Consider the following 12,500-nt stretch of genomic DNA (forward strand, 5'->3'; position numbering starts at 1 on the left):
ATGGTGTTGTAGAAATATCTCTATAAAAAAGCTGGAATGGTTACAGTTAAAATGCCTTCAATGGTATATTTGCTCAATTGGGAATTTTTTTGAAAACCAATTTTCTCATTATCCTCAGATCTATTATTTCTCTTCACCTAGTGAAATCTACTGCCTCTATTACATAAGATAATTGGTTGAAGAAGTGTTGTTGTTCATTGTCATCATCATCATCATCATCATCATCATCATCACTTAATGTCTGTTGTCCATACTGGCTTGGGTTGGATGGTTTAACCAGGACTGGTAAGCTGAGGGCTGATTTGACATAGTTTCTGTGGCTGGATGCCTTTCCTAATGCCAACCACTCTGAGAGTGTAATGAGTGCTTTTACATGCCACTGGCATGGGTACCAGTTGTGTGACACCGATATCTGCCACTACTACGGTTCCACTTGGCTTGATGAGTCTTCTACTCAAGCACGACATATTGCCATTGTTGTTGTTGTTGTTGTTGCTGTTTAACCCTAGGTCAGCTCTGACCCAACAGATCTGTTCTCAAAAAGCATTTTCATTCTGACCATTATATCTTTGGTTGAAATATACTGTATCTATTATCCAGAACTATCGAGTCTATGACTGTGATACCATACATGTATGTCAGAATGGCTGTTCTGCATTCAAGTTTGAACAAAATGTCCCTCAGTAACTTTTGCTTCTATGGCAGCAATTCAGCAACACATTTATAGAAGAGCAGTGTGAGAGGACATCCTTGATAGACCAAGCAAATGATTTGAAATGATTTTGATTGGGTTTATTTAGACTGATCACTGTGCTGATACTGCAGTAATCTGTATCAGTCCAGCGTCTACAAACTGGACTGAAATCTATTCCATTTAGGACTGCCATCAATAAGACAGACTAACAGTCTCTCTTACTGAAAGCTTTGAATGGTTCCAAATGGATGTGAGCCTCACCAAAATCAGGTTTATCATCCACCCATCTATGAGATATCATATAAGGTGGAGGTACTCATGGTTAGATTGACTATATTACTGATGACACTAACAATAAGCACTAACTTCTTAAAGAGTACCTCAGCTCCAAACTTTGAAGTCTGTGATCAGAAGAGTTATAGACCAGAAACTGTCAATGATGTCCCATTTGCTTACATCTTTCTCAGCGCTACCATTCCCCAGCTTGTACAGCAGGACATGTTCACAGTTGTAATAGACACTTGTCAAAAAGATGGGCAAAGAATTCTGGCATTTTTCAATAAGGTTTGTAGAGAAGACTGTCCAAACCAAGTGATTTGTTCCCCACACAAACACTCATCATTGAGGCCTCTCTTATTTGTTTTTCACAAAACTCCTCTTCTGTGAAGCACTGCTGAAGGCTACCAAGTACCCAGAACAATTGTGAATTCTTGCATATTTGTTTAGAATCAAATAACACAATGATTCTCAACAGGGATCTGTATGATCCCTGGGGGTCTGCATAAGATTTTTGGCAGTCCACACAAGCAAAATAGTAAATTGGGGATCTGAAGTAATATTTTAAGCATCCATGAAAAGATTTTGTGTTAGACGTATCTATGTATTGCAAGAACCAGTTAGGTTTCTTTCTGTAACGTTTTACATAATTCAACATGTATCTGTCCACTGAAACCTGTTCTCTCAGACAGTGGTGGCTATTGCGGAAAAAATTAAGGAATTTTGAAAGAAGTATTTATAAAACTAGCTATTAAACATAGAATGGCTATGGGGGTCCACCAGAATAAAATAGTAATTGAAGGGGTCCATAGGCAAAAAAATGATTGAGAATCCCTGAAATAGCCCATCAAAGATCAAATTGTGTTTTTGTTACTCTATTGCATCTCAAACCAATGGTTTCAAATTTTGGCACAAGGCCAGTAATTTCGGGTCAGGGAGTAAGTGAGTTACATCAGCCACAGTTACTAATCTTATCAACCCTAAAAGGATGAAAGGCAAAGTCGACCTTGGCAAAATTTGAACTCAGAACATAAAAACAGATCAAATGTGTCAAGCATTTTGGCTGGCATGCTAACAATTCTGCCAGCTTGCCGCCATATTGTATTCATTAGCATAGCTAGAGGGGCACAGAGGAGGAGGTCCACACCGGGTGACACTTTTATGAGAGCGGCACCACTTTTCAGTCTGTTGTAGGCTATAAGCCTGTATAAGCTGTATTGAAATCAGATAATAGTGGTTTTATTGTCAGGACACAGACGCTACTCAGTGTTAAATGCAACAATCGATATAATTACTGTACAATATGTATTTTTTGTAGGAGTCCAGGGGCAGCAAAGTGAAGGGCCACCATAGGCAGTGCACACTGTAGCTACATGATTGTATCTCAAAATAATAATAATGTTTTGTTAATCATTACTAACAATTTTTGAATATCTTCAAATACTTACAAGATATATTTATAGAAAGTTTTGTGATCAAATAAATACTTACCCTTAATTTTTTCCTTTGATTGTTTTTGTGTATTTTCAGTTAAAAAAATGGAGCACAGCTGATGTAGTTCGATGGCTAGACCAACAGGGCTTGGCAAAACAGTTTGCTGTGATATTTAATGGTTAGTTCTTTATTGTTTCATCTTTACTGCTTCTAGAAACGCACATGAATCTTCATGAGAGAAGAAGTGTATGTTAAAATGTTGATGTGTGTGTGTGTGTGTGCGTTTATGTGTGTGTATGTGTGTGTACATGTGTATGGTGTATTTTTGTGTGTTTTTTGTATGTGTGTGTGGTGGATGTTCTTTTCTTTATGTGGATATGTCTGTGTAAGACTTTTTTTATTCCTCTTTTAGTCAGGAAGGAAGGCACTTTGAAGACTGTTGGGAGAGAATGAAGAACGTATTTTCAAAACAGAGACCTAGTCTGAATGCTTGCAACAGAGTAGTCTCTTCCAAAGATACCCAAAGTGCTAGGTGTTAGCGTTAAGTAAAGTAATAAGTAAGCCTTGAGATGAATTGAACGCAGGATGCAAAATCTCAGGACATATACCACAGTGTATGTCCTGACAATCTACCAATTCACCACCCTGGGTTGGCATATTTTGTTTTATTAACTCTAAAAGAATGAAAGGCAGAGTGAATATGGTGAGAATTGAACACAGAACATAGAGAGTTGGAACAAATATTGCAAGTCATTTCATCCAAAACCCCAACAACTCTGCCAATCTGCTGTGTGAGCACGAATGTGTGTGTATGTTTTTCTTCACCTTTGCTTATTTCATAGTTTTACAGCAGTGTATTTTTTCACATCACTATACAGATAGAACAGTCCTTGTCAATATGAACATTAACATATTAAAGGAGTAATAGTTTGATATTGTTGGCCATGCATCTGTCAGTTTCTCACTCTCACTCAATAAACTCACAATACTTGTGTCTTCCATTCTATTTTTTGCTTAGATTAAATTTTATCACCATCCTACCATTCATCTTATCCCTCCATTGCTCAATATATGGGACAGTTTAATTTTTGCAGCCATCCATTCATTGTCAAATATGTGGTACTGTTTCATTTTGCAGTTATCCATTCATTATTCAATGTGTGGGATAGTTTACTTGTGAAAGCAATAAATTTTACATTTTTATTGCTAACTTCTTAACCATGCAGTAACAAATGGAGCCTAATTTTTGTTCAACCAGAAAACTTAGAGAATGTAGTATGTTAAATACTTTTTTCCACACAACAACACAATTGCTTTAACAAGATCTGAATCGTTCGTTTAACGTCCGCTGTTCATGCTAGCATGGGTTGGACGATTTGACTGAGGACTGGTGAACCAGATGGCTGAACCAGGCTCCAATGTGATTTGGCAGAGTTTCTACAGCTGGATGCCCTTCGTAACGCCAACCACTCTGAGAGTGTAGTGGGTGCTTTTACATGCCACCGGCACGAAGGCCAGTCAGGAGGTACTGGCAACGGCCATGCTCGAAATGGTGTATTTTACATGCCACCTGCACAGGAGCCAGTCCAGTGGTACTAGCAACGAACTCGCTCGAATGTCTTTTCACGTGCCAGGAAGGCGACGTTGGTAACGGTCACGTTCAAATGGTGCTATTTATGTGCCACCGGCACGAAAGCTAGACAGCTGGTGCTCTGGCAACGATCACACTCGGACGGTGCTCTTAGTGATTTACTGGTACTGGTGCTGATTTACTGGTACTGGTGCTGATTTACTGGTACTGGTGCTGATTTACTGGTACTGGTGCTGATTTACTGGTATGATAATATATAGTTTTAATCTTCTATAATAATAAATGTGAAATTCTGTCTGTCCATCTATCCAAGACTCCTGTATCTCAGTCTAAATTTGCTTCACATATGCATATTATGTTTTGGGATTCAGGATGATCCCTGGATTGAAAATCTGCCCTTCATTTGGTTCTTGAACATCCAGCATTGGGATCAGGTCTGGATGAGGATTTGTTATATGCCAACAATTGAAAATTCAAACGTTAAAAGAACTCCAAAAATTTGTGACCTTACAGGTTTTTCATTTAAACTGATTTTAAAGTAATATCATATTGGTAGGATACCAATAAATGCTTTATTATTATTGCTGTCCACATGGAAATTGGCTTTTAAGCTAGTCAACTATAAGACTAAGAGTAGGTGCAGTATGGTCAAGAAGTTAGCTTTGCAACTATGAGTTCCTGGGTTTGATCTCACTGTATGGCATCTTGGTGAAATGTTAGCCACTTACACCTTTATTCAGGAGTATGTGAATTCAGTTATTAAGCTGAATCTTCATGGTCGAACAACAATGATATGGCCCCAATGAAGGATGTTCTCAAGGTCTCCATTTATAAAATCAGTGCAAGCTTGGCATGTGGTGTGTAGGTTGAGCAGGGGTGATGCATGGTTGTGGAAAGTTGGAGAGGAATGAAGGGTCATGAGTGTAGGTAGGTGTTGTTGGATGTGGTTGCAAGTAGGTCATCAAAGCATTGAAAGAAAAGAATTGAGAACAGAACCAAACCTTGGGACACTCTAGAGTTGGTTAAAAGCAGGACAGAAAGAACTTCATGAACACATACTTTAGTAGAGTGGTTTGATAGAAAGCTAGTAATCCAATAGATGGGAAATGGGTAGAGCCCATAGGAGATTTGAATGCCAGACATGGTCGTAGGTTTGCTGATATCTAGAACAAGAAAACTGTTTTCATCAAACTTCTCTAAAACAAGAGCCCGTTGGTGAATGACATTGTTGTTCCTGTTGTTATCTCAAAGATTTAGTGTAACATATAGTGACATATGAGAGAGAAAGCTTTGTTACCTGGCATGATAACAGAACTTTATTTCTCTCTATATTCTCTAAGATATTGGTATAATCAGTTGACTTACTTTCCATTTTTTAGCTGATTTGATACACTTAAACACATTGCAAAACATCATTTATTCCATCATTCCTCATTGTCTTGTAAAATTGTGCAGCAGACTCTGTTCTTTGATATATTTTGGATACTCATATATTTGTCAGCTGAGTGGGTTTAGTAATCAGAATTTAAATCCATTTCAGCTTATCTTACCAGTTGGTTTTTCACTGGGTATTAAGTAACTTGATATTAGATAACAGCAAAAAATATTTTTTGGCAAATGTGGAAAAAATATTTTTTTTCCACACCTGTCATCTCTAAAGAGCACATGGTGTTACGTAACAGTATTATCTAATATCTGGTTAATTAATACCTAGTGCAAAACTGATTGGTAAGATCAGCTGAAGTGAATCTATAATACTGTATTCTTTAATCAATTTATATATATGTTGTGTGCATGTGTGTGTGTGTGTGTGATTATTATTTTTGATGTGTCAGTACTGAAGATGATGTATGTTAGACAAGAAGACTTGTAACAGGGTGAATAGGTTTTATACAGCTTGGTCGCATCTGTTGCCATGGAAACTATAATAGTTTCTAAATCCTCTATTTTAACACTATTCTTAACGTTGGATTTACATCAGCAAACTTCTTGAGGCATAAAGAAACAAATCTTCATGTAGCACTTAAGTTAAAGAAATATGATTGATGTGACAATCAAGTGCTGTCAGCTGTATGAGAAATATTACACAAAAAAATTTAATGATGTGAATGTAATAGGGAAGGGTGACAATGAGGGAAATGTAAGAGAAAATGGCTATGTTGGCTGAAACTGTCAGAAATTTAAGGAAGATATACTTTTAAGTTACACACACACATACACATATACACAAGCACACCCAAGTATGTATATATTTGTGTGCACGTTTTCTTTTATTCTTTTACTTGTTTCAGTCATTTTACTGTTGCCGTACTGGGGTACTGCCTTGAAGAGTTTCAGTCAAAGAAATTGACCCCCCCAGGATTTATTCTGTTTAAGTCTAGGATTTATTCTACTGCTTTCTTCTGCTGAGCTGTTCAGTTATGGGGATGTAAACACACCAACACCGGTTGTCAAGCGACAGTGGGGCGACAGACACACACACACACACACACACACACACACACACACACACATGTATGTTAAATATATATATGACAAGCTTCTTTTAGTTTCCATCTACCAAATCCACTCACAAAGCTTTGGTCTTCCTGAGGCTATTGAAAGTAATCAAAATAGGTAGTAAAATAAATTTATAATTATTTTAAGTTCATGAAAAATCATGATTGTATAAGAAGCTTATATACAGAAGGAAATTTATTTAAGTATTTATGCAGAATTTTAGGGAAATGACCAACCTTTCCATTCATCATCTTCTGTCTTTCTTTATATATATCTGCTGATCTTACCATGCAGTGCAAAACTGATTGGTATTATGATCTGTAAGGGATCTATAATTTGTATATATATATATGATAATGTGATGTATATGATATATATGTACATGATGATGATGATGGTGGTGGTGGTATTAGTTCAGTCAAAGTAGAATAATTCTCGTGCAGGAGTGGCTGTGTGGTAAGTAGCTTGCTTACCAACCACATGGTTCCGGGTTCAGTCCCACTGCGTGGCACCTTGGGCAAGTGTCTTATACTATAGCCTCGGGCCGACCAAAGCCTTGTGAGTGGATTTGGTAGACGGAAACTGAAAGAAGCCCATCGTATATATGTATATATATATATATGTTTGTGTGTCTGTGTTTGTCCCCCCACCATCGCTTGACAACCGATGCTGGTGAGTTTACGTACCCGTAACTTAGTGGTTCGGCAAAAGAGACCGATAGAATAAGTACTAGGCTTACAAAGAATAAGACCTGGGGTTGATTTGTTCGACTAAAGGCGGTGCTCCAGCATGGCCACAGTCAAATGACTGAAACAAGTAAAAGAGTAAAAGAGAGTGTAGTATTTCATACAAAAAATATCACTGTAGAGTTTCATAATGTTTTTTATAAAATACTTCACAATGTGATGTTTTTGGCCAGGGATCAATATGATTGTTGTGCTAACTATTAAGCAATCATATTCACACACTAACACTCGCACACATACAACGCACACTTGCACATACTGCATGATAGGTTGTGGTTGGTGGTGGGAAGAGCTGTAGAAACCATCTAAAAATAAAAATATACTAGCAAGATATGTTCACCTGACCACTTTAAGAATGCAGTAACGTTTATTAGGAACTGGTGCAGATTGTGAAGAACTGTCCAGCTTATATCACCTTGGAAAGTGGATGTAATTTAGTGATGATGATGATGATGATGATAATGGTGACACATACAGACACACACTCACACACACATATACATACACATGCATGCATATATCTATGAAGTACAAACCATACATACATACAGACACGCATGCATATAATCCAGTGGACAAGAAGATAAATATAATTTCAAGATTACAGCTGTTACACTAGGAAGATATTTAAAAAAAAACCTTTGAATTTCTTTCTTGTCTCACCCTCACTCTCTCTATCTCACTCACACCTATCCTACTTTTCCTCTCCGTATCTCTCCCCACTCTTTCTCTGGTAGTTATTAACACACAAATGTTGCTGTGCTAACAATATCTTATCTTTCACATGCAATGTGTTTCATTTCCTAATAGCCATATACTATTTTGAGTCATAGTAGTGTCAGCATATGGCCATAGTCCCATAGGGACTTAGCAGAAGACGTCAACCTCATGTTTTGTATATTTAGAGGTTGGTAAGCATGGTTGAAACTATTTCCTTTCAAAGTGTATTTGCAGGTGAATTTGAATGGCTGGATATCAAAGCAAATTATTCATTTTATACTCCAGTTCCCACTTCCTTTGGTAGACCATACCACATTGTGATACCTATTTACCACCATGCAAACTAGGCCTTTGGCAGTTAAATGACTTAGTCATGGACACAATATACTGAGCTATACCACATTGTGGCACCTATTTACAGTTAGGTAGACTGAGCCTTTGAGATTTATACTCAGTACAGTGCTGGTAAAAGTGTCAGTGACTACTGATCCCTGTTTATCTGATATCCAATCTGGTTCTTATGAAGCTGCTGAGTCTTCCGGGACTCACACTCCAGTGAGATATCCACTTGAGTAGGAGACATCACACAGTAGACCATGTAATCAATTGAATATGACCTCTTTTAAAATGGAGGAGACAGTGTCACTGAGAGTATCTATGTAACTCTATAACAAAATAGGTTGAACAAAATCTACCAATATTTGTGAAAGAGAGAGAGAGGGAGAGAGAATTAGAGAAAGAGAGAAGGGAGAGAGAATTAGATAAAGAGAGAGGGGGAGAGAAAGATAGATAGCTAGCTAGCTAGATAGCTAGCTAGCTAGCTAGCTCGATAGATAGATAGATTAGAATTGTTATCATGTGCATAGAATGAATGTCTTAAACCTATTTACTTGCTTGTTGTTGTGCAAACCTGGATAGTACTGACTGAGCAGGCCTATGATCAAAGCTGTTCCAAATGTGACGATCCTGTTCGGCTCTCAAGCATGCACACATGTATATCATGACTCATATACTGTTCACTTTCCTGTCTTTTGTACATAATACTATGTACTGTATATGTACCTTTGATGAGTTGTAGCACCTGAGCACTATACGCAATAATTTTATGATTATTGTTATATATCAAGCACTACATCACTCTATGATCTAATATATCTTTCCTTTTCAAATCATTTGGTTCTGATTTGAAAGAAATTTGACTGCTATTTCTAGCTGTTTAAGCAGCCACACACAAACCCTCTTTCTACCTTGTGTAAAGACCAAATCCTTCGATGGTATTTAAACTAACATTCCATCTGATTGTTATTGGTCATCGCCAAGTGTCTGTTACTTTGATTTTAGTAAAGGTAGATAACTCTGTTACTACTGGAGACGGCGAGAGACGAGACTTTCATTTGACTATTCATTCATTGGGTTAACGTCCGTTCCTCCATGCTTGAATGGTTTGAATGGAAATTAATTCTGAGGCAGGATTTTCTCTGTTGGATGCTCTTCCTGTCACCAATCCTTGCCTGCTTTTCAGGTAAGGGATTTATTTTTTTAGCTCTTAGATTTCGGCAGAGTGACTGAGCTTAATGTCAACAAAGGATGTATAAACATCACTACTATTTTGCTCAAATGATGACGAGTGAAATATCACACACACACACACACACACACACACACACACACACACACACACACACACACACACACACACACACACACACACACACACACACACACACACACACACACACACACACACACACACACACACACACACACACACACACACACACACACACACACACACACACACACACACACACACACACACACACACACACACACACACACACACACACACACACACACACACACACACACACACACACACACACACACACACACACACACACACACACACACACACACACACACACACACACACACACACACACACACACACACACACACACACACACACACACACACACACACACACACACACACACACACACACACACACACACACACACACACACACACACACACACACACACACACACACACACACACACACACATCCTTACAAGGCTTTGGTTGGATTTAGTAGGAGACACATATCCAAGGTTAACCCAGTACCATGTAGTTTGGAAGCAAATTTCTTACCATGCAGCCATGCTTGCACCTAAATATATGGTGATTGTTTCGTCTTCACAGATGATTGCTGTCTCTCTGAGCTTCATTGTTGTCAGTGGCATTGTAGACATTCCATCTATGGCATTCCAGATGACTATTCAGTCCAGCTGCAGATAGGCATAGTTTGAAACACAGGCAACAGACGGAAGTTTTGACTTTCACTGGATTGATTGGATCATTCTGTGAGATATAATTCCTCTGAACTGCCAAATGTATCTTCAGTCCTAAAATTGATTTGCAAGCCTTGCACACACATTATATACTTGGAATGCACACATATATAGTAGAGGCATATGGCTTGATAGTGAGGGCATTGGACTCATGATCGTAAGAGCATGGTTTTGATTCCTGGACTGGGCAATGAGTTGTGTTCTTGAGCAAAACACTTCATTTCATGTCTCTCCAGTCCACTTAGCTGGCAAAAATGAGTAATCCTGCGATAGACAGGTGTCCTGTCCAGGTAAGAAATTTATACGCCGTGGAAGCCGGGAAACTGTCCCTTATGAGTTAGCATCACTCAAAAAGGTAAATTTACCTTTTTTAACCTTTACATACGTATGTATGTGTACACACACAAACACAAGCACACACACAATGTTCTGCACAGTTCCCATCCATCATGTTCACTCCCAAGTCATTGGTCAGCCTGTGGCTATATAGTACAGACCACTTGCTTAAGTTGTTGCCGTGTAAAACTGGCCCTGAAACCACATATTTGCAAAGCAGTCTTCATATTACAATTACAGTAGAGGAGCAGTCGTGGTCACACCTCTACCATAATTAATAATTTAGCGAGTCACAAGTACTAAGATATTATGATGTCAATCTGTCAGTCAAAAGCCTGATGGTTTGTCACCTGTGTCTATTGACTCATTATGTCCTGCGTTAAAAACACTTTCCTCTCACTGCGTCAATCCCATTTAGCTAGATGTAGATACATACCACAGAGCAATACAGTTCATTGCTGTTCTCAACTGTATCATTATATAACTGACATATTTCATTAGTCATCTGAACCGAAGTAAAGTCCTATTACATTTTGTGATAGATATTAAGCATTGTTCACTTATGAAGCAACAATCTCCTTGACTACCCAACATTGGCGAAGTTGCTGTAATCAGTTTCATATACAGAATGCTTTCCAGAGGTATTCTCTCTGTCTATCTATCTTTCTGTTTGTTTGTCTGTCTGTCTGTCTGTCTATTTATCTATCTGTTTGTCTATTTATCTTTCTACTTATATCTCTATTTACCTGTTTATCTTTCTACCTATCTCTCTGTCTATCTATACCTACCTATCTGGCTGTTTGCCTATTTGTCTGTCTGTCTATCTATCTGTCTGTTAATCTGTCTGTCTATCTGCCTATCTGCCCTGCCTATCAATCTGTCTGTGTGTCTGCCTATCAATCAATCTGTTTGTCTGTCTGTCAGCCTGTCCATCTGTTTGTCTGTCTGTCAGCCTGTCCATCTGTTTGTCTGTTGGTCACTGTCTGTCAATCTTTCTGTCTGTTCATTTAACTGTCTGTCTGCCTGTCTGTCTGTCTGTCTGTTTGTCTGTCTGTCTGTCTATCTATCTATCTATCTATCTATCTATCTATCTATCTATCTATCTATCTATCTATCTATCTATCTATCTATCTATCTATCTCCTTGTCTATCTGTCTTTCTACCTATTTGCATATCAATCTTATCTGTCTATGTATGTATCTCTTTCTCTTTATCTTTCTACCTATCTATCTGTCTGTCCCACCTAGTTGTCTGCATGTCTACCTATCTCCCTATCTGTCTGTCAATATGTCTGTCTATCTGTCCCTCCCTTCTTCACCACAACCACACATATATTTGTTACAATCACTTATTTCAGACAGAGATCGTTGTGTTGTCATACTGGAGCACGGTCATATATATATTAGTTACAACTTTCTTCTTGCATTTGCCTCTTCTCTGCAGATATAATTTGTAGAAAATCATTCTCAAATTTTCTTAAAACAATTGTCTAGCTCAGATGCATTGTAGTTTACCTTGTGGGTGTAAGGATCTCTCTCTCTCTCGCCCTCTCCTTGTCTATCTGTCTTTCTATCTATCTGCTTATCTGATTGGAATGAAATAAGAATCTATGATTAAGTATTCAAGGGTGTAATTCCTTAAAGATATTTTTATTGTCACATATAAAACAAATGGTATTGAGGGGTTCCAACATCCACCCACCCACAAAGAAAACTATTTTACTATAGTTCAAAGTTATTGAAATATCTGCAAAAATATTTTACATATAGTTCTTTTACCTGTTTCAGTTATTAGACTGTAGCCATACTAGGGCACAGCATTGAGCAATTTTAGTTGAACAAATCAACTCC

At 38.0% G+C, this 12,500-nt stretch overlaps 1 protein-coding gene across 1 annotated transcript in view; it reads left to right on the top strand.

Annotated features, from left to right (window-relative positions):
• LOC106871175 (uncharacterized) overlaps nucleotides 1–12,500 on the top strand; it is a 39,238-nt gene that overhangs the window by 3,378 nt on the left and 23,360 nt on the right. The window contains exon 3 of the mRNA XM_089357455.1: nucleotides 2,501–2,582. Within this exon, the coding sequence (XP_089213581.1) occupies nucleotides 2,501–2,582 (82 nt within the window). The remainder of the gene's footprint in view (nucleotides 1–2,500; nucleotides 2,583–12,500) is intronic.

Source organism: Octopus bimaculoides, chromosome 9 (genome assembly GCF_046866305.1).
Source record: "Octopus bimaculoides isolate indiv1 chromosome 9, ASM4686630v1, whole genome shotgun sequence".
NCBI classification, from domain to species: Eukaryota; Metazoa; Mollusca; class Cephalopoda; order Octopoda; family Octopodidae; genus Octopus; species Octopus bimaculoides.